Source organism: Eumetopias jubatus, unplaced genomic scaffold (genome assembly GCF_037043125.1).
Source record: "Eumetopias jubatus isolate StellerSeaLion01/CBP00866 unplaced genomic scaffold, mEumJub1_p1.0 scaffold_5, whole genome shotgun sequence".
NCBI classification, from domain to species: Eukaryota; Metazoa; Chordata; class Mammalia; order Carnivora; family Otariidae; genus Eumetopias; species Eumetopias jubatus.
In genome coordinates, this window is record NW_028274811.1 from 111,719,385 (window position 1) to 111,741,593 (window position 22,209).

The 22,209-nt window shown below is 38.3% G+C and overlaps 1 protein-coding gene across 2 annotated transcripts; it reads left to right on the plus strand.

The window, feature by feature from the left end:
- The first annotated feature begins 2,557 nt into the window (after positions 1-2,557).
- LOC148164399 (uncharacterized) lies at positions 2,558-22,191 on the plus strand. Of its 2 annotated transcripts, none has more exons than XM_028106538.2 (6): positions 2,558-3,926; positions 4,070-4,195; positions 4,756-4,887; positions 6,209-6,304; positions 6,655-6,750; positions 19,103-22,191. In XM_028106538.2, the coding sequence occupies exons 2-6, from the start codon at positions 4,120-4,122 to the stop codon at positions 20,644-20,646; spliced, it is 1,944 nt and encodes a 647-aa protein (XP_027962339.1). In that variant the 5' UTR covers positions 2,558-3,926; positions 4,070-4,119; the 3' UTR covers positions 20,647-22,191. The 2 variants fall into 2 exon arrangements, with proteins under 2 accessions (XP_027962339.1, XP_027962340.1); XM_028106539.2 differs by having other exon boundaries at positions 2,558-2,729; positions 4,790-4,887; positions 6,178-6,304.
- Positions 22,192-22,209: the final 18 nt, after the last annotated feature.

Sequence of the window (22,209 nt, forward strand, 5' to 3'; positions counted from 1 at the left end):
GAAGTCTCCCACTATTACAGAACTGTGCATTTCTCCCTTAATAATGTCAATATTTGCCTCAGTATTTTTGGTCTTTGTTGTTTAGCACATAAACGTTTATAATTGTTAATCTTCTTGATGAATTGACCCTTTTATCAATATATAAAGACCTTTTTTACCTTGTAACAACTTCTGACCTTATGTCAGTTTTGTTTACAATAACATCATAAAGGTGAAGGTAAGGGGAGGGCAGAGTTGTAAAGGATCAGTGCTTTGTGTGCTGTTAAAACTAAGATGGTAATGATTCAAAGTAGTTTGTTGTACATTTAGAATGTTAATTGTAATTTCCATAGCAACCAATAAAAAAATAACTAAAACATATTCAAAGAAATAAGCAGGGAATCAAAATAGTACACAGTAAAAAAAAAATACAAAAGAAGGCAGTATTGAGGGAATTGAGGCACACAAAAAAAGACACATAGAAACAAATAGCAAAATGACAGAAGTTCTTAACAGTAGTCACTTTAAATGTAAATGGATTAAATTAATGGATGGGAAAAAAGAAAACATGCTCCAGCTATATGCTCTCTCCAATTATATGCTGTTTTAGCAAGTAAGATGTTTTCATTTTCTTTGATAAATTTATAGAGTGAATCGAACTGGCCTAGATTTACATTTGCAGTATCTGCTGAACATTTTTTATAGATGAGCAAAGTCTAGTTTACAATTGGACAAGATATCAACAATTTTATATTGTCTTTAGTTTCATGAAAATCTTTATAAAGATGAAGCCAGTTTGACCTCCATTTTTCAATCCAAGAGTGAAGAGCTAGGGAATTTTTTTTTTCTTGTCATGATTTGATGTATCATCTGACATAGTCTTGAAAGCAGGATTGGCTCTACACTGTCAGGGGCCAACACATCTGTTATCAAATTTCTCCTTTTGTTTGTCCACAGGACATTTTAGTTGCAACATTTGAGTTTGGAAATGTAACTTTATTCAGTTTTATATATCAGTGAATAGAAGTATACAATAATACATGTTTAGGTTCTCTAATATAATTGGGCAGTCACTATTTTCAACTCAGCATCTGTGTCTTTTGGGGAGACAAAAACCCGTTTATTTATTTAGAAGTACTTGCTTGTCATCCTAGATTTGTTTCAGTCTCCATATGTGCTTTCACATCCCCTTCACCACCATGCCCAAGCCTGAATTCTTTTGCATATTGTGCAATTTGCTGTTGTAGTTATTTATCTCCCTAATCCAGGTGTCGATGGGTCTTTATATCTGTCATTAAAATAAGAGGCTTTTTTGGTGATATATGGGTCATGCTGTCGTTGGTATTATAATTGTTTTTATTTTCATTTGTGAACTCTTAAAAAACATGGTCACAGTACTTACAATATTAAAGAATAAACTAGCGCTATGTCCGTACAAAGTACAACAGTTAATCCACAAAGCCAAAGACTGTAAATGCTTATGAGTGCGATGCATTTAAGTTACATACTTAAGACGCATCACTCCTGAGTGATGCAACGATGGATAGGTAATTCATTATTATAAACCTCAATCAGGGCGCCAACATCAGAAACGGGGGGGGGGGCAGCAATAGTGACTAGGAAAGGCACAAAATCTATGCCTTATCCACTTGAGGTTAAAAACGATGTTGCTCACCGCCTTACTTTTTGAGGTACCTTATAGGTTTCACACTTTCCCTCAACTTTTCCCACCCACCTCCTCAAACCCGGACCTTTGAAGTCCAGGCGAGGGATTTCCTGGGACATTCCAGACAGACTTGGACGGTCGGTCACCCTTCCTCCGTCTCTCTTTTCCACTCGTTTCAGTTTTCTCTTTCAGTCTCCCCCCTCCTTCATTCTTCCCTCGTCTCAGACCTCGTTCTGTCACTCTCAGTCCTCCTCTGTCTCCTCTTTCCCTTAGTCTCCGTTCTGTTTCTCAGATTCTCCATTATTTGTGCCTCAGTCTCCTCTTCCCTGTCTCAATTTTCCTTTTTTCATCAGTCGGTCCCTGCAACATATTACTGTAGTTGTAATTTCCCTTAGGCGATTCCTTCTCATTGTTTTTAGCATAATTAGCGGTTTATGACACCTCTCCGCCCCCCTTGAACTCGGCCATCACTTCTGCCCCTCTGTCCCACAGTGGAATCCTCCGGTGTAGGGTTGTACCATTACCAGCACTTTTAAGTGGAATCCCTTACAAAAGGATTGCACCATTCCAAAGTCCTTTTTCCCCAGTAAAGGACTGTACTACTGCAACTTCTTCCCCAATCCTCCTGCAAAAGCTCTCTGCAAAACTTCGCACCTCTCTGGTTTGTATAATCCTCCTTTCCTTCATCTTGCCTCTTCCCCTCGCTGCCGCTGTGGCACGGTCCAAACTCAGGTTAGGAATAAACCGAATTCCTCCCCGTGTACGGACCTGACCGGACTCTCAATATGGCGGCTCCTACAAAGAGACACAGTGCCTGGGAGCCGCCATCTTGCCTAGTGAACAAAGCCGCCGAGGGTGCAGAGTGGGCCGAACCGCTCTGTACGGCTCGGCGCATGCTCGGGAGCCCCGTGCTGTGCTCTCCCAGCCAGGAAGCGGGAGAGTTCTTCAATCCACGTTAATCTGTGACAGCTGTCTGGGGTTATGCTGGGACGGACGTTTCGGGACCTGATAATCGAGCTGGGGGTCAGAAGGGGAATTTATGGGTTCAGTCATGAGGAAGTCTGGCATTGATTTTGGGGCGGAGGTCAGTAATTGGAGGTCTGTGAAGACTGATGGGAAGTCTGTGGGATGAATGTTGGGTACGTACAGGGGTCAGTAATAGCGAGAGCTGTATGATCTGTGGGTCAGGGATGGCAGGTCTGTGTGCTGTTGGAGCATCCGTGTGGCCAGTGATTTATGGACCTGTATGGCCAGTCGTGTGATCGGGGTTCCGTGCAGGTGCTCTTTGGGATTTGGGATTTCTGCACCTGGTGATTCAGTGATTTGTAGGGGGTTTTAATGCAGCCAGGGACTGATAAAGGTCAGCTCTAGTTTAGTGGGAAAGGCCTCACTTTACAATTTCTGCAGGTCAGAGGCCGCCCCTAAGTTGAAACCCTTCCTCAGATGTTTTCTCAAACCTCCATCTCCCTCCATCACTCACGTCCTCACGGAAGAAAACATCCTTTGAACGTAAGACCAAACAAATCTGAAGGAATAACATTATTATTGTCAATTCTCTCCAGCCAAAGACCACCAGGAACACCCTGAGTTGAATAAGTTGGGTATATGGCTCTAGCATCTAGTTGGGAACATGCACACCAGGGGGAAAGTGGGGGCTTCTCGTAAGAGGGTGTTAGAACTTAGAGGATTTCTCCTTGTGTTAGGTGATTTTGAGGAGGGCCTAAGGGGGTGGACCTTGCTATGAATTGGATGTTGTGAGGAAGTGGGGTAATTCGTGATGGGGGATTTCAATAAATCTAGAGTGAGGAGACTATCCTGAAGCTAAAGCTGTAATAGGTAAGGAAGTCGCAGTCCCTCATGTTAACTCAGAGAGGGGGTGTTTTGTGGATTGGACAATGTTGATGTTTTGTCTGTGTCTCAGACATGATTTCAGAGAGGTCTTGTTTTTGTCTTATTCTGTCGTGGTCACAGAGTGGCCTTGTCTGATGTTGATGTTCTATGTAATTATGTTAAATAGGAGAATTTGAGTGCCAGGCCAGCTCTGAAATGTGAGGGTTGCTCTTCTTCTTTTTTTTTTTAAAGATTTCATTTATTTGACAGAGAGAGACACAGCGAGAGAGGGAACACAAGCAGGGTGAGTGGGAGAGGGAGAAGCAGGTTTCCTGAGGAGCAGGGAGCCCGATGCGAGGCTCGATCCCAAGACCCTGGGATCATGACCTGAGCCGAAGGCAGACGCCCAATGACTGAGCCACCCAGGCGCCCATTTTTCTTCTTATGTGAGGTGTGATTTCAGTCCCCCATCTTCCTGTTTACTGAAATTGTTCTACATTCTGCTCAGCAAACATTTATCAAACACCTGCTTTTTACTTATTTCAGAGCTCGGTGTCCAGAGAGGAGCATGACTCTTCGATTGTTTTCTTCCAGGTTATTTTGACAAAGCCTGGGATAACCCCATAGGAAACAGTCTACCTTTCATGGGAGTACTCACTTCTGTGAGTGAGTGCAGCCTTCTCTGTGTGACCCATCCTGGGACTGAGAAGAATTTACCAGGTATGTATCTTTACGTATTGTAGTATATTCCTGTTTATCAATGGTTCTAACGTGACACTCTATTTTGTTATATAGACAACTGCACTATTGAATATCAGCAATACAAACTTAAACAAAAAACATGTTAAAATTAACAAAATCAACAGTTTTAATCTATGAATATTGACTTGGCAAGAGAATTTGTTGAGTTAGGGGAGAATATAAAAGAGCTCTTAGGATTTTGCCGGCTGCTTATGTCTAGGGAATATGGGTGCATTCTCGATTTTCTACTTGGTCATTCCTATTCTTTTTGTCAGGGAACTGCTCCATCTGCAGTTAAACCTTACATATATATGTATACATAATTACTGTCTTAGGATAGAGTCTTACAGATAGAATTACAAATAGAATTGCTGGTTCAAAGGGGAACAATAAGGTGTTTGTATATCAACAGAAATATCTGCATTCATCCAATTAAAAATACACCTTGTACAAGTTCTAGGTGATCATATAGTCACAAGAGGACTTTTTTCACGTGGTGCTTACAGACCCTTCTATAAGGATCAAATGGCCTTCTACAGGGTGGCCTGTTTTCCTCTTGGTGGTTGTTTCTAGACTGGTAAATGGCTCCTGGAGATTTAGTCTGTCTTTCAGTCCTGATTCCTCAGACCTCTGCTCTTTTGGAAGAGAAGCAGAAAATGACCAAGTCTCACGTGAGTTGCTTGCTTATTTTGTACTTGGTTTCTATATAATCAAATGGAAAAGTGCAGAAAGCTAGAAATTAGAATTAGGGAAAATGTAGAGAGAACAAAGACTTGGAGACGAGTTGCTATGTAATATGTAGATTATGTGGTTTTATGCCACATAAAACAACTATTATAGTTCATACATATATATTTGTTATATGTAAATTTTATATAAATATAATGTACATTATACTTACATTATGTTTATTTTACATAAGTGTGTAAATTAAAGTACAAATTTGAAAAAAAAATAAAGTGCAAATTTGTTCTATCTTTTCTAGCAGCCACAGGGGAGCGGTAGAGGACATCATATACATGATTTGGCATTCTCCACAAATAGAAATCAACTGAATTTTCAATGAAAATATTTCTTGACATTAGGACAAAAAGAAATTCATTTTGGGGGATCTTCTATAGATGATGTCCTGACCTATACTTCTGCATAAATATTTCAGATTTTTTGTGGTTGTGTCTTTAAATATTTTTTTTAGAAGGCAGTTAGCATAATGTTAGAGCTGAACTCCATAAGCATTATTCTTCGGGGAACTAAGGTATAGTTTATCCAGAGATAAAACCTAGATAAGATGGAATGATGAGTATCTATTTGTCTCCAAAGTAATTATTTCTCTCAGATAGGCAGTTCTTTACTTAAAATTCGTGGCAAACACTTGGGAGCACAGGGGTCTCTCATTCTCCATAGCCTTTGCTATGGTCTCAGGGTTTGTGAGGCAACTCCCCAACAGAATGCCGGTTTTTGGTCCAGTTTTTTCAATTTATAATTCAGGCCAGGACTATTTTTTGTCCTGGCCTGAATTATCCTTACTTGGTAAAAACATTTTAAAAAACATAAAAAATAAAAATTATGAAGTGAAAGGGACCCGAACATTCCCTTTCTCCTGGGATAACCACTATTAATAATTTGTGATGCTTAGATTTTTCTCCATCTGGAAATTATTTGTTCTCTTGTTTTTAAAACATAAAGTCTCAACTTTATTATTTAACTAATTGACTATCCAGTTTTCCCAAAACCATTTGTTGAATAATTTATTTGAAATGCTGCCTTTAAAAGAATTGCCATTTGTGATTAAGTCTCTTTTGCTCTTCTGTTCTTTTGATGTGTTTGACTCTTTTTGCTAAAGACAGAATTTTACATCATTTTTCTGAATAGGCATGATGTAGAACTGGGCATATGGTTTGGCATGCTATGGTAAAAATAAGACTGATCACTTCAGATTGAACAGGAGCATGCTGTTATAGGGTCCATTGTCATTTGAGGATGTGGCTATAGCTTTCACCAAGGAGGAATGGCAGCAACTGGACCCTGCTCAGAGGACCCTGTACAGAGATGTGATGCTGGAGAACTTCAGCCACCTAGTCTCATTGGGTAAGGATGGCTTCCCCCCATATCACAACATCTTCCAATCCGGTGCCTCTCTCTTCTCCTTTGATCAAGTTGGGTGGGTTCCTGACATATGTAATGACTGACTTTGTGCTCTCTTTTTTCTCTCCAGCAGAAGGTCAGTGTTCTGCTAAGAGTAGGCTGGACAGCTTTACTGTGGGGCTCCTAAAATAGCACCCCCCCCTTTTTTTTTAAGTAGGGCTTGACTCACGACCCTGAGATCAAGAGCTGAGCTGAGATCAAGAGTCGGACACTTGACCGACTGAGCCACCCAGGTGCCTTTCTTTTTTCTTCAGTGTAGTCAACCCAATTCCTCTCTGATTTTTCTATAATAGGGCATCCAGTGTCCAAACCAGATATCATCTCCAAGTTGGAACAAGGAGAAGAACCATGGATCATAAAGAGAGACATATCAGATTGGATCTGTCCAGGTAAAAATCTGGCAGGTGGGAGCCAAGGGAAGTGAAATCTCAGTTTCTTTGTTTTTGTTTTTAATTGGCTGGTGGCTGAGATTTATGCTTCCACCCAGATTGGCAGCTCCTCTTCCTTCTTGCTCCTATTCCTTCTTGCTCCTGTGCTGAACATGTAAGTATTCAACAACTTGTTAATTAGGTAATAGTGAGCTGTGAAGAGAAGAAAAATTTCTTACTGATTCACTCATATCTTTGTAGACATGATTGACAATCATATCTTTTGTGCCTTTCTAGAAGAAATTCAAAGGCAATAGAAGTCAGATGCTTTTCAGAACCATAGGTTGTACATGGAAAGACAAGTCATCAAAGTTCATGGCTGTATAAAATTGCACGACCAATATAGTTAACGTTTTAGGAGTTCACTGAAAATTCTAGTCTAAAGAGACATGGCATAACTTAAGAAGGCATTTTTTCCAAGCAAGAACCAGACACTCTAAAGTATATTTGAAGTGTGGGTTAGGCAGGAGGAGGGTGAAGGCAAGCTCTAGCAATGGATGTGTACAGATTTTTGGAGTTAGGAATCATTATGGCTTTTCTGCAGAAATTTGCTAGGCTTGCCTTCACAAAATATTTTTATTGGGGAATAATGGGATATAAGCATGGATACACAGTGTGACTGTGGACAGTAAAGTGCATACTGTAGCTGTTCTCTGAAATTTCGTTATTATTGTATTTAAACAACTTCGAGATATAACTCACATGCCTTACAATTCACCCTTTCAAAGTTAACAATTCAGTGGTTTTTTAGTGTATTCACAGATATATATAATGATTCCCACAGTCAATTTTAAAACATTTTTATCACCTACGAAAGAAATCCTGTACCCTTTAGCACTCACACCCCTGTTCCCCATCTCCCAGCCCTAAGCAGCCACTAATCTGCTTTCACTCTCTATTGATTTGCCTACTCTTGATATTTTATTTAAATGAAATAATATAATGTGAGGTCTTTTGTGACTGGCTTCTTTCAGTTAGCACACTGTTTTTGAGGGTTATCCACCTTATAACATGTATCAGTACTTCGTTTCTTTTTTGGCTGAGTAATATTCCATTGTACTGATATACTACATTTGGTTATCCATTCATCAGTTAATGGATATTTGGCTTGTTTCCACCTTTTCACAACATGAATAATGCTACTATAAACATTCATGTACAAGTTTTTGTGTAGACATATGTTTTATTTTTTCTTTGGTGTGTACCTAGGAGTGGAATTGCTGGGTCATATAGGAACTTTGTGTTTAACTAAAATGGTCCCTAATGACTAATTATGTTGTGCATATTTTCATCTGCTTGTTGGCCATTATGTATCTTCTTCAGAAAATACTTTGTTGAGATCCTTTGTCTATTTTGAGTTATTTGTCTTTTTATTATTGAATTGTAAGAATTCTTTATAGAGATCAAATTCTTATACAGAACTTACATGGAACTTTTATGTAAAGTTCTTTGTATAGATAAAGTTTTTTATAAAGTTCTTTTGTTCACTGGTACTAATTTTATTATTAATTAGGACAGGCTAGATACACTATATTACAAATCAACCTCTAGATGCCAGTGCTTTAACACAACAAGGATTTGTCTTCTTTACATGTTGCATATCCAACACAGTTTAGCAGGGAGCATGCTCCACATGGTACCTCAGGAATCCAAATTGAGTGAAGTTAACACCATCTGCAGTCCAGCTTGTCACTGATACAGGGGAAGAGAAATCTGGAGGACTCACATGGCTCTTCTGTGCTTTACCTAGATTGCCAGTTTACTCCAAAAGGATATAACCCAGGAACATCCAGCTGGAGGGGGTACACAGGGCAGGGCATGGGGAAAGGGCGCAGAGCTTCACGCCCTCTGCAGGTGCACCACTCTCCCGGCACACCTCCATGTGTTCACCAACCTGGAAGCTCCTAGAGTTCTTGTTTGACATAGGTCTCGTAACCAGACATATGATTTGCAAATACTTCCATCCTGCGGGTTGTCTTTTCACTCTCTCGATAGTAACCTTTGAAGCACAAGATTTTGTAATTTTGATGAAGTCCAGTTTTTCTATTTTTCTTTTGTTACTTGTACTGTTGGTATCATATCCAAGAATCTATTGCCAAATCCAGGGTCATGAAGATTTACCCCAAGTTTTTTTTCTAAAAGTTTTGTACTGTTAATGCTCTTACATTTGGGTCTTTGATCCATTTTGAGTTAATTTTTGCACATGGTGTGAAGTTAAGGGTCCAACCTCATTCTTTTGCATGTGGCAGTCCATGTGTTCCAGCACTATTTATTTACTTATTTAATCATTTATTTATTTTTATTTTGATTATGACATGTATTTTTGTTTATTTTTATTTATTTTAATACCTATATAGTCAAATACAGTGTTGTATTAGTTTCAGGTGTAGAATATAGCGATTCATCAATTCCTTATATTACTCAGTGCTCATCAAGATAAGTGTACTCTTTTTTTTTTTTAAGATTTTATTTATTTATTTGAGAGAGACGGAGAGAGAGCACACGAGAGGGGGGAGGGTCAGAGGGAGAAGCAGACTCCCTGCTGAGCAGGGAGCCCGATGCGGGACTCGATCCTGGGACTCCAGGATCATGACCTGAGCCGAAGGCGGTCGCTTAACCAACTGAGCCACCCAGGCGCCCCTAAAGTGGATATCCTTGTCTTCTTCCTGACCTTAGGGGGAAAGCTCTCAGTTTTCCCCCATTGAGTATGATGTTAGCTGTGGGTTTTTCATGTATGGGCTTTATTATGTTGAGGTATGTTCCCTCTAAACCTAATTTGTTGAGGGTTGAGGGTTTTTATCATGAATATATGTTATACTTTGTCAAATGCTTTTTCTGCATCTATTGAAATAATCACTTGGCTTTATCCTTTTTCTTATTGATGGAACGTATCAGTTGATTTTTTTGCAAATATTGAACCACCCTTGCATGCTGGGAATGAATCCCGTTTGATCATGGTGAATGATGTTTCAATGTATTGTTGGATTCGGTTTGCTAATATTTTGTTGAGGATCTTCGCATCTGTGTTCATCAGTGATACTGGCCTTTGGTTCTCTTTTTTTGTGTGGTGTCTTTATCTGGTTTTAGAATCAGGGTAATGCTGGCCTTGTAGAATGAATTTGTACCACCACCATTTATTGAAGTGATTATTCTTTTCCCATCAAATGTTCTTGATGCCCTTGCCAAAAATCAGTTAGCCTTACATGAAAGGGTTTATTTCTGACTATATTATTCTGTCTGTATATCTGTCTCTATGCCAATCTCTGGACTATTGTTGCTCCTAGTAAGTTTTGAAATTGGGAGATGTCATTCTTCCAACATTGTTTTTCTTTTCCAAGATTGGAAACATTGGCTCTTCAGGAATGAATTTTGGAATTAGCATATCCATCGCTACAAATAAATATCCTTAGATTCTGACAGGGTTTTTTGAATTTGCAGATCAATTTAAGGAGTATTGTTGTCTTAACAATATTAAATCTTCCAATGAACATGTCATCTTTCCCTTTCATTTAGATTAATTTTTTTCGAAATAGTTTTCAGAGTGTAAGTTTTATAATTGTTAAATTTATTTCTTAGTATTTTATTCTATCTGATGCTATTGTATATGCAGTTGTTTCGTTAATTTCATTTTTGGATTGTCCACTGCAAGTGTATGGAAATATAACTGATTTTTGTATATTGGTCTGGTATTCTGCAGACTTACTAATAAACTCATTCGTTAGTTATAATCATTCTTCAGTTGATTTCTTAGGCTTTTCTGTATAAATGGTTTTGTCATCTATAAATTGAGAAATTCAATTGGATGCCTTTTTTTTCTTTTTCCTGCCTAAGTACCCTGGCTAGAACCTCTGGTACAATATTGAATAGAATGGTGAGTGGACATCCTTGTCTTATTCCTGATCTTATGGGGAAAAATCCAGTCTTTCAGTGTTAAGTATGCTAGCTGTAAGTTTTCATGCCCTTTGTCAGGTTGAGGAATTTCTTTTCTATTCCAATTCTATTGGTGTTTTTATCATGAAAATGTGCTGGAATTTGACAAATGCATTTTCTGCATTTACTGAGATGGTCTGTTTATATGCTATATTATAGAATTTCAATTAATTTGTTACTGGATAGTAAACCAACCTTACATTCCGGGACAAGTTCCACTTGGTGATGGTGTATAATTCTTTTTATATATTGCTGGATTTGGTTTGCTACTTGTATTGGGGGTCTGGAAGACCACCCTTAGATTTGATGATTTTCTAGAAGAGCTCACAAACTTAGAGAAGCTGTTATACTCATGGTTACGGTTTATTACAGTGATAAGAATTTACCAGTCTAGGTCTGAACTTCTGTGGGAAGATTTTTATTTATAAGTTTCTTTCCTTTTCTTTAAAAAAAGATTTTATTTACTTATTTGACAGAGAGAGACACAGTGAGAGAGGGAACACAAGCAGGGGGAGTGGGAAAGGAGAAGCAGGCTTCCTGCAGAGCGGGGATTCCGATGCGGGGCTCAGTCCCAGGACCCCGGGATCATGACCTGAGCCAAAGGCAGACGCTTAATGACTTGAGCCACCCAGGCTCCCCTATAAGTTTCTTTCCTTGATGTGAATCTATTCAAGTTATCTTTTGTCTTCAGTCAGTTCTGGTAATTGTGTCTTTAAAGGAATTTTTAAAATTTCATTCAAGTTGTCAAATTAATTGGTATAAAATGTTTCATGATAATCCTCTATTGTTCTTTTATGTCTTTAGGGTCTAGTCTAGAGGTGTCTGTCTTTTATGCTGATATTGCTACTTTATGCCAGCTCTCTTTTTTTCTCATTGTTAGCTAAAACATATTAATTTTATTAGTTTTTTTCAAATAATCAGTTGCTTATTTCATTGATTTTTCTCTGTTGTTTTTTCATTTTCTATTTCATTGACTTCCACTCTGATCTTTATTTTTCCCGTCTTCTGCTTATTTGGGATTTAATTTGTTCTTTTTCTAGCTTCTTAACGTGGAAGCTCAGATTATTAATTTGAGACCTGTTTTGTTTTCTAACATGAGCATTTACATACAGGTGATTCTCATCTTGTATGATAGTAGGGGACCATAAAAATTACCAAAGAAGTCAAAACTTTGCAAAGCAATCTTCATAATCAATGGGAAAAAATTACAGTTGTTTTGTGACCTTTAAGCTTTTTTGTGAAAACATTAAAAAACCATCTCACTGTTGGTTATAGCTGTATAGAGAAATGAAAATATAGCAAAATGAATATTTACTACCTTGCAAGTTAAAACATTGACAGCATTGAAGATGTGGGGTTTTATTTTCAACAGTCCTATATAGAGTAGTTTGAGCAGTGTCTACCTTCTTATCATTGTATAACTTACGATAGGAAGTGAGCCTGTTTTCTATGTCTTACCGAATTATGAAACCCTTTTCTAAGGTTGAATCAGCTACCAACATTTTACCCTTTGTGTTTTCAGTGTTGTGAAATATGTCCAAGATACTGTGAGGATTTTTCATCAGGGTCATTTTCTCTGTAATATTTTTATTCTTTTCATCATAACCCAAGAATTTATGTCAGTAAGTTTTGCCTTCACTAAGTTCTTCTGGCTATATACCTAAAGTCTCATGAATAGTGGCAATGCCAAAGCTATATTCGAGCTGCATCCAGTGTTGTTAGTGTTGTTTCTTTGCTGCATTTTCATCTTTGCAGGCCACTTCCCTCTTTCAGTTATCCATTTTTGTAAAATGCCATGTGGGTTTATCAATGGGAGACAAGGAGGAAACACACCTATACACTTTGCATTCTGTATATATATTCGTTAACAGATGTGCAGTTAAAAATCAATGACAGACTTTGAAATAAGTGAAATGATTGGGTACAGATCATGATGTGTATCTGTTATTTGCATAGTGATTTGTGGACTTTAAGTGCTAGCAGTGAAATTTGTACTTTATGCGATTAGTCACAAATTGTATACTGTGGTAATTAAAATGTTAACTGTGTTGCCAGACTGGTGTTATGTACTAAACTGTGCTGACTGAAATTCATGCATATCAAAATTACTCAAAATGAGGACTACCTATATATAATCTGTCCTATAAGTACTGCTTTAACTTTGTTTCAAATTTTGACATATTGTTTTCATTTTCATTCAAGTTATTTTCTATATTGGATTTTTTAACATACAGGTTGTTTACACATATGTTGTTTTCCAAATATTTGTGGGAATTTTTGAGATCTTTTTGTTATTTATTTCTAATTTCATTATGGTTGGAGAATATATTCTGTATAGTTTCTGTCCTCATAAAATTATTGCAGCTTGTTTTGAAACCCAACATGTAGTCTATTCTGAGGTTTGATTCACGTGTTCTTGAAATGTGTGTTCTGTTGTTTTGGGGTATCTATAGATGTTAGGTCAGGTTCATTGATACTGATTTTTTTTTTTTTTGTCTACTTGTTTTAGAAGTCTTTGTGAGAGGGATGTTGAAATTTCTGGACATAATTACTAATTTTTTCCTTTCATTTTTGTTAGTTTTGGTTTGTGTGTTGTGGGCATCTGTGGTTAGGCACAGATATATTTATAATTGTTATAACTTCTTGCAAATCTCCTCTCACAATTTTGAAATATACTTCTCTGTTTCTAATAATATTTATTATCTTGAAGTCTATATTATCTAATATTAATATAGCTACTTCACCTGTCTTGTGCTTACAGTTTGCATGATTTCTTTCCCACATCCTTTTATTTTCAGCATATTTGTCTTTGAATTTAAAGTGAATTTCTTATAGACAATGTATAGTTGATTCTTACTGTTTTATCTAGTCTGACAGTATCTGATTGGAGTATTATTCCATTCCCAGTTAAGGTAATTATTGATTTGTTTTGATTTCTTTTTGCCATTTTGCTATTTGTTTTCTATTTGCTTAATCTCTTTAGGTCCTTTTTCTTTTCCTGTCTTTTATGTTGAAAGAACTTTTTTAGCATGCCATCTTAATTTCCTTGTTGAATTTTTCTTCTTAGTTCTGTCTTTGTATGTGTGATATTGCTGTGGGGATTACAGTATGATATTTAGCTGGTTGTCAGTTTCTTCCTCTTTCAGTCTTGGCAGCTTATAGGTTTCCAGGAAGGCATCCATTTCATCCAGATTGCTCAGTTTATTGGCATATAGTTGTTGGTAATAATTTATAATAATTGATTCTATTTCCTTGGTGTTAGTCATGATCTCTCCCTTTTCATTCATAATTTTATTAATTTGGGTCCTTTCTCTTTTCTTTTGGATAAGTCTGGCCAGTGGTTTATCAATCTTATTAATTCTTTCAAAGAACCAACTTCTAGTTTCATTGATCTGATTTACTGTGTTTCTGGTTTCTAATTCATTGATCTCTGCTCTAATCTTAATTATTTCTCTTCTAATGCGTGGCTTAGGCATCATTTGTTGCTTTTTCTCTAGTTCTTTAAGGTGTAGAGTTAGTTGGTGAATTTGGGATTTTTCTATTTTTTTGAGTGAGGCTTGGATGGCTATGTATTTCCCCCTTAGGACCGCCTTTGCAGTATCCCATAGGTTTTGGACTGATGTGTTTTCGTTCTCATTGATTTCCATGAATTGTTTAAGTTCTTTTTTGATTTCCTGGTTGACCCAAACATTCTTGAGCAGAGTGGTCTTTAGCTTCCAAGTGTTTGAATGTCTGCCAAATGTTTTCTTATGATTGAGTTCCAGTTTTAAAGCATTGTGGTCTGAGAATATGCAGGAAATAATCTCAATCTTTTGGTATCGGTTGAGACCTGATTTGTGACCCAGTATCTGGTCTATTCTGGAGAAAGTTCCATGTGCACTCAAGAAGAATGAGTATTCAGTTGTTTTAGGGTGGAATGTTCTGCATATATCTATGAGGTCCATCTGGTCCAGTGTATCATTCAAAGCTCTTGTTTCCTTGTTGATTTTCTGCTTAGATGATCTGTCTATTCTGAGAGTGGAGTATTGAGGTCTTCTACAATTAACGTATTGTTATCAATATGACTCTTTATTTTCGTTAACAGTTGGCTTATGTAGATGGCTGCTCCCATGTTGGGGGCATAGATATTTACAATTGTTAGATCTTCTTGTTGGGTAGACCCTTTAAGAATGATATAGTGTCTTTCTGTGTCTCTAATTACAGACTTTAGTTTAAAATCTAATTTGTCTGATATAAGAATTGCTACCCCAGCTTTCTTTTGAGGTCCGCTGGCATAGAAGATGGATCTCCATCCCTTCACTTTCAGTCTGGATGTATCTTTGGGTTCAAAATGAGTCTCTTGTAGACAGCATATGGATGGGTCCTGTCTTTTTATTCAGTCTGCAACCCTGTGCCGTTTTATGGGAGCATTTAGGCCATTCACGTTGAGAGTGATTATTGAAAGATATGAATTAATTGTCATGTTGCCTGTGAAGACGTCGTTTTTATAGATTGTGTCTGTAAATTTCTGTTCTATATCACTCTTGGGGTCTTTCTTCTTTTATAGAACCCCCCTTAATATTTCTTGCAGGGCCGGCTTAGTGGTCACATATTCTTTCAGTTTCTGCTGGTCATGGAAGCTCTGCATCTCTCCATCCATTCTGACAGCCTTGCCAGATAAAGTATTCTTGGCTGCATGTTCTTCTCGTTTAGTACCCTGAATATGTCTTGCCAGGCCTTTCTGGCTTGCCAGGTCTCTGTGGATAGGTCTGACATTATTCTGATGTTTCTCCCTCTGTATGTAAGGAATCTCTTCCCCCTAACTGCCCTTAAGATGGTTTCTTTGGTTCTAAGATTTGCGAGTTTTACTATTACATGCCGGGGTGTTGGCCTGTTTTCCTTGATCTCAGGAGGGGGTCCTCTCTGCCTCTAGGACGTGAATGTTTGTTTCATTCCCCAGATTAGGGAAGTTCTCAGCTATGATTTGCTCAAATACATCCTCTAGTCCTCTCTCTCTCTCCACTCCCTCTGGGATTCCAATTATTCTGACATTGGAACGCTTCATGCATGGTGTCACTTATTTCTCTGATTCTATTTTCATGGATTCTGAGTTGTTTTTCCCTGGCCTCCTCTTTTCCCTTTTATCTATTAAATTGTCTTCCAGGTCTCTTATTCGTTCTTCTGCCTCACTTACCCTAGCTGTTAGATTATCTAGATTGGATTGGATCTCATTGGTAGCATTTTCAAGTTCTGCCAATTCAGCTTTCATTTCTGCCCTAGAGACTCTATGTTACCATTAATTGAATTCTCCATTCTAGCCATTGTCTTCACAATTGCTAGCCTGAATTCCATCTCCTGACATCTTGGTTATATCTGCATCCATTTGTAAATCTGTAGCATAAGTCATAATCTCTGAGCCTTTTCTATTTTGGGGGTTCCTCCTCCTAGTCATTCTGTTGAGGGGTGGTTGAGGGAATGTATAGAGTCCAAATTATTGACCAGAACCCAAGCAAGATGCACCTATTTTCTTGGGACTTTAAGGTTGCCGGGCTCTTGTTTTCCCAGCCTGTCTTCTGGGGGAGGGGCCTGCCACACTGTTATTCAGGCAACCCTGTTTGGGCAGAGTTGCCCTGCCCCCCTGTGGCCGGGGATGGGCTCAGTGGGAATCATTTTTAGGGGGCTTTTGTTCTTTGGTGACTTTCCCTGGCGGCTTTCCGCGTCTCTTCTGAGAGAGCAGAAGAGACTGTTTCCAACCCTCTGCCTCAGAGCAAAGAGACCGCATTCTGTTCTTCAGTGAGGTCTCCAGGCCACACTGTCTCCGTTTCTGTCTGTGCTGCTATAAACTGCAGCGTCATGGGTTGTGCATCCCTCCGCACAGCTCCCAGTCCTCACCTCCAGGTCGGGTTTGTCTCTGCCCTTTGTGCTTCTAAAACCGCGAGCTGCTCCCAGTTCGCACGTGCACAACCCCACCGCTCCAGGTTTCCGCCCCAGGGCTGCCCTAAAGTCCTTTCCCCGCTGCTACGGGTCTGCGAGTCTGTGCCCCATCCCCAGTGCGTGAGGCTGTCCTTCACCAGCGGTGTAGGATCCTCACAGCCAGGCTCCCTCCCGCTGCCATTTATCCTCCGATACCTGCCCGTGGAATCACGGTTCCCTGCTTCCTACCTCAAAACCAAACCGCCTGCGATATTCTGCTTGTAGAGATCCAGATCTTCTTACATCTCAGGCTGGTTTCGTGGGTGCTCAGAGTGGTCTGGTAGATATCCAGCTCAATTCCCGGGACCAGTTGAAATAGGGTCCCCTACTCCTCCGCCATCTTTTCTTCTTTATTTTTGCTTTAAAAAGCTTTTTGCAGAAAAGAAAAAGAGAAAAGGCAGACATATTTAAATTCCTTATATTTACCTACACACTAAAAAAATTGTTAGTGTCCTATGGATTTAAGGTATCATCTGGTACTATTTCGTCAGACAGAGATTTTTTTTGTATATTTTGTAAATCAGTTCTGCTAGCGAATATTTTTGTTTATCTGCAAATGCTTTTATTTTGCCATGTTTAAAGGAGTTTCACTGGATATAGAATTCTTGGTTGACAGGTTGCTTTCTTTTAGTATTTAGAATATGTTGTTCCAGTGTTTCCTGGCCTCAGAGTTTTTGAGTGTGTTGAAACTCAGCTGGAAGTACTATTCTTCTCCTATGCATGATGTGTCATTTTTTTTCTTAACTGCTTTCAAGTTTTTTCTCTCCATTTCTCAGCAGTTTGATTTTGATGTGGCTAGTTATCTAGGTATCCTGCCTGTATTTTATGGAGCTTCTTGGATATGTAAATTAACATTTCTCACCAAATTGGGTGATTTTAAAGACAATTTTTCTTTTCTTTTCTTTTCTTTTTTGCCTTTTTCTCTCCCCTCTTTCTACCACTCCAGTTACACATATACTGGATGGAATGCCTATTATTACACCACAGATCTCTGAAGTTTTATTTTTTTATAATCCTTTTTTCTTTTTGTTCTTTGGGTTAGTTAATTTTTAGTGATATCTTCAAATTTACTGATTCTGATCTTACTTTCTGCTTTCTCAAATCTAATAAGCCCATCTGGTGAAATTTTAATTTTAGCCTTAGACTTTCCATTTGGTTCTTTTATGTTTTAACTTACACAAAATTAATGTTCGGCATAGAGTAATTTAACTAGTACCATAATCATAATACAAAAAAGTTCTCATACTCAAAATTTCCTCTTTCTGTCTCCCTGTAGTCAAACTAGTTCCTTTATATACTTTTTTCTCCTTTAAAATTACATATTTGTGTACTCATTGCCTAGCAGTCTTTTCTTTTGAGTTAATATGTTTATAATAGCTTCTTTGGGAGCTTTGTTTACAAAATTCAGCATTTGTGCCCATGTAGAGTTACTTTCTATTAACTGATTTTATTCCTTAGTTTAGGTCACAGTTTTCTGTTTCTTTCTATGTCTAGTAATTTTTGGTTGAAAATTCTACATTGTAGATGATGTGTTGTAGTCTGGATTCTTCTGATCTTCCAAGCGTTTCTTTCTTGTCTTAGAGACATTTAACTTGCTTGAGCTTAAACTGTGACATCTGTCTCTGCCATAGAGTGTCATTGCTGATGTCTCTGGTTTTTGTTTGTTTGTTTAAGTCTGGCTCTCTAAGAGACTCCCCTTCACCTGGATAAAGTAGAGGTGAGCTAGTGATTTGGACAGAGATTGTATTAGACATCAGAAGCCAGTGTGACTTTTACTCTTTGCTGCCTGAGTTGTGTATGTGTCAGAATACTTTAAAAATATAGCTAATTTGCAAGACTCTCCAAACTTTCAATCACTGCTAGGCTCTCTAGGATATCTTTGCACAAATATTTTAGTGGTGAGTTGGGAGTATAGGGAGAGTTTATCATCTCGACTTTTCTTTGACTCTTTTACTTCCAAACTCCCATTAAGTTTCTAGCTGCTTTACTAACAGCATTAAGCTGTATCCTGTGGATTAGTGTTTTAATGCCCCATAACTAGGGGTGGGAGATGGGAAAACCTTAGGAAAGAATGCCACAAGCTCCCCATTCTTACCTAATGAAGTAGAAGTTTTGGGTGAGTAAGCACTTTGCAGTTTATTACCTCCCATTGGTAGTTTTTCAGTGCCCTAAATTAGTTTTTGCTTTTTAATCATTTTATTTTTGTACTTGTTTTTTGGGGAGGAGAATTCTTCAACTACTTCATGCCACCACTGTTGGAAGTAAAGTCCATCTTTAGTTACTTATGTGATAAATTTACATGTTTCAAATGGCCCTTTGCCCTCCCAGTTCTCTGTCTCCTGGACCATCATGTATCATCCATTTGTTTTTAACCTCTTTTGTCCTCTACTAAATCTTTTTATCTGTTTGATTTTTCTTTTATTTTTTTCAGAGAGGGAGACTAGACTTGAAAATCCTCAATTGGACATACTTGAAGGTGTTTCCTTCCCTAAGGAGATATTGGAAGGTGTAACAAGAGATCATTCATTGTACTCCATTTTTAAGGAATGGCAGGATGATGACCAGCTGGAGAGAGATCAGGAAAATGACGACAGACTTCTCAGGCAAGTCATGGCCATCAAAAACAAAACAGTTGTTGAAGAATCAGGCTATTCATATAAGGCATTAGGAAAAATGTTTCATGACTACACAGACCTAGATGCTTCAGGACAAGGACGGTATACATGTGACTCATTTGAAAAGAGCTTGGAACCTAATATAAACTTACTCAGTTGTAATAGGGGTTATGCAAGAAAAAACACTGGTGAGAATTTTAGATGTGGGAGTACATCTATTTCTTCCTATTCTAAGCATGAAAAAATTCATAATGGAGTGAAACACTGTGAAGATAGTCAGTGTGGAAAGATTATCAGCAATAAACAATCTCTTATTCAATATGTGAATGTTGAAAGTGGAGAGAAGACCTGTGTATGCATTGAATGTGGAAAATCTTTTCTAAAAAAGTCACAACTCATAATACATCAAAGAATTCATACTGGAGAGAAACCATATGATTGTGGTGCATGTGGGAAAGCCTTCAGTGAGAAGTCACATCTCATTGTACATCAGAGAACTCATACTGGGGAGAAACCTTATGAATGTGCTGAATGTGGAAAAGCCTTCTCTCAGAAATCATCCCTCATTATACATCAGAGAGTTCATTCTGGGGAAAAACCATATGAGTGCAGTGAATGTGGGAAAGCCTTCTCCCAGAAATCACCCCTCATTATACATCAGAGAATTCACACTGGAGAGAAACCTTATGAATGTAATCAGTGTGGGAAGGCCTTCTCCCAGAAGTCACAGCTGATAATACATCATAGAGCTCATACTGGAGAGAAGCCATATGAATGTACTGAATGTGGGAAAGCCTTCTGTGAGAAGTCCCACCTCATTATTCATAAAAGAATTCATACTGGGGAGAAACCGTACAAATGTGCTCAATGTGAGGAAGCCTTCAGCAGGAAGTCAGAACTCATTATACATCAGATAATTCATACTGGGGAGAAACCTTATGAATGTACTGAATGTGGAAAGACCTTCTCCCGGAAGTCACAGCTCATCATACATCAGAGAACGCATACTGGAGAGAAACCCTATAAATGCAGTGAATGCGGAAAAGCCTTCTGTCAGCAGTCACATCTCATTGGACATCAGAGAATTCACACAGGAGAAAAACCTTACGTATGCAGTGAATGTGGGAAAGCTTTCTCTCAGAAGTCCCACCTCCCAGGGCATCAGCGCATTCATACAGGAGAGAAACCTTACGTATGTGCTGAATGTGGAAAGGCCTTTTCCCAGAAGTCAGACCTTGTTGTACATCGGAGAATTCATACTGGGGAGAGACCCTATCGGTGTGCTGTATGTGGGAAAGCATTCATTCAAAAGTCACAACTCACTGTGCACCAGAGAATTCATGCAGTGGTAAAATCATAAGAATGGACTAAGCACAGAAGAGTCTTCAGTATCTGCTCAAGCCTTAATAAGTAACACAAAACCCATGAATTTCAATGAGTTTGGGGGCATCTTTACTGATAAAATTTTAGAAGTGAAATAAACTTCCTAATGTATGCAATTTTTTTATCAGAGATAATACATCTGTTATATAAATAATGGGCATTTTCGCTATGGCATGTAAAACTTTTGAGATTGTGAACTGAATGATTAATATACAAGTTACATACATAGTTTATTTTGAAGTTATGTATTTATGATTATGTTACATAATAAGAATTGGACATGTGAGAATATTGTTACTGTTAACTTAGCATAATTTATAGCTGTGCAGTAATTCCCCATAGAGGACATGAAGAAAGCTTGAGTCAAAAGATGCCATGACCTAGAAACTGTGCCTGGGGGAAGGATTTGTTTGTTACCCCTAAGGGTATCTGTAAAATTATTCTTGTAGATAGATGGAAAGATGGGTTGATAAGGTCCAATAAATCTGGTCTCTTTGTTTGTTTGTTTCATTTCAAGAATATAAGTTGATCTGTGTCAGTGGATGGACCCAGGATCTTGGAATTGACACTTCTTGCTATTTGCTTTTACTCCTCCCCTCTAGGAACTTGGTGTGATGAAAAGACGTAGATAGCCATGGGTTTTAATGCTTATTCCAGCACTCACCAATTTTGTAACTTCAGGGAAACCTTTTTTCATCCACAGTATCTGTTCCCTGATCTATATATAAAATTCTGGCAGAGACATGTTTTTAGCTCATATTTGTCCCCTTTATCTTCCCTTTCTGTTCTTTTGAAGGAGGTTGCTAATACCCAGGTGTACACCTTTAAACTTGATTTGCATTCCAGACACTGTGTTTCTGATTCTCCTGATTTCCTTTTCTGTCTTTTTTCCATTAACACTGCCCTTGTGTCTGGTGGCCTAACTCATACGTTATGGAGACCTCACTTTTTATTTTGCAAACACATGTATGTTATGGTGCTTGCACATAAAGACCCTGTATGATGCCATCACAGATCCTGTTTTACACTTTCCCAAAAGCACCAATTCTTTTCCTGAGAATTGAGTGGCCCTCAGAGAAAAATCCATAGGGAATGTGGAAGACATGCCTGGGATAGCCTACATGGGCAGGTATGAATCCTACCTGCTATCTCTAAAATGTTTCTGTATTCTTCGTTGTGGGCCCAACCCTTCTCCATAAGAATCTTTAGGAAAGCATCTTGATGGGGAGAAGTCATATGTAGCAGGGATGTAGTGACCTGTGTGGCTAAATATGGTTTCTGCCAGAAAGTTCCTACTTGATTCCTTCATATGTCTTTCTTAGCTGACTGTTTCTCTGTAGGGCACCACCAGTGTTTACTCTGAGAAGTAAGACTCTGTATGGGAACCTCTGCAGAGGACATAGCATACCTCATAAAGATATGCAAATGTGTGTGAGAAAATTCTTTGTGTCATTGTAAACAGTTATTTATACTGGATATAATTGGCCATTTGGACCTGGGAAATAAAACCTTCAGGTATGTACCATGGAGTGATCTGCTT

Bases quoted from the DNA above. Each gene is read 5' to 3' on its own strand.
- LOC148164399 (XM_028106538.2), top strand. From the start codon at position 4,120: ATGGGAGTACTCACTTCTGTGAGTGAGTGCAGCCTTCTCTGTGTGACC. The intron at 4,888-6,208 runs GTGAGTTGCTTG...ATGTGGCTATAG, and splicing joins AGAAAATGACCAAGTCTCAC to CTTTCACCAAGGAGGAATGG. The intron at 6,751-19,102 runs GTAAAAATCTGG...TATTTTTTTCAG, and splicing joins ATCAGATTGGATCTGTCCAG to AGAGGGAGACTAGACTTGAA.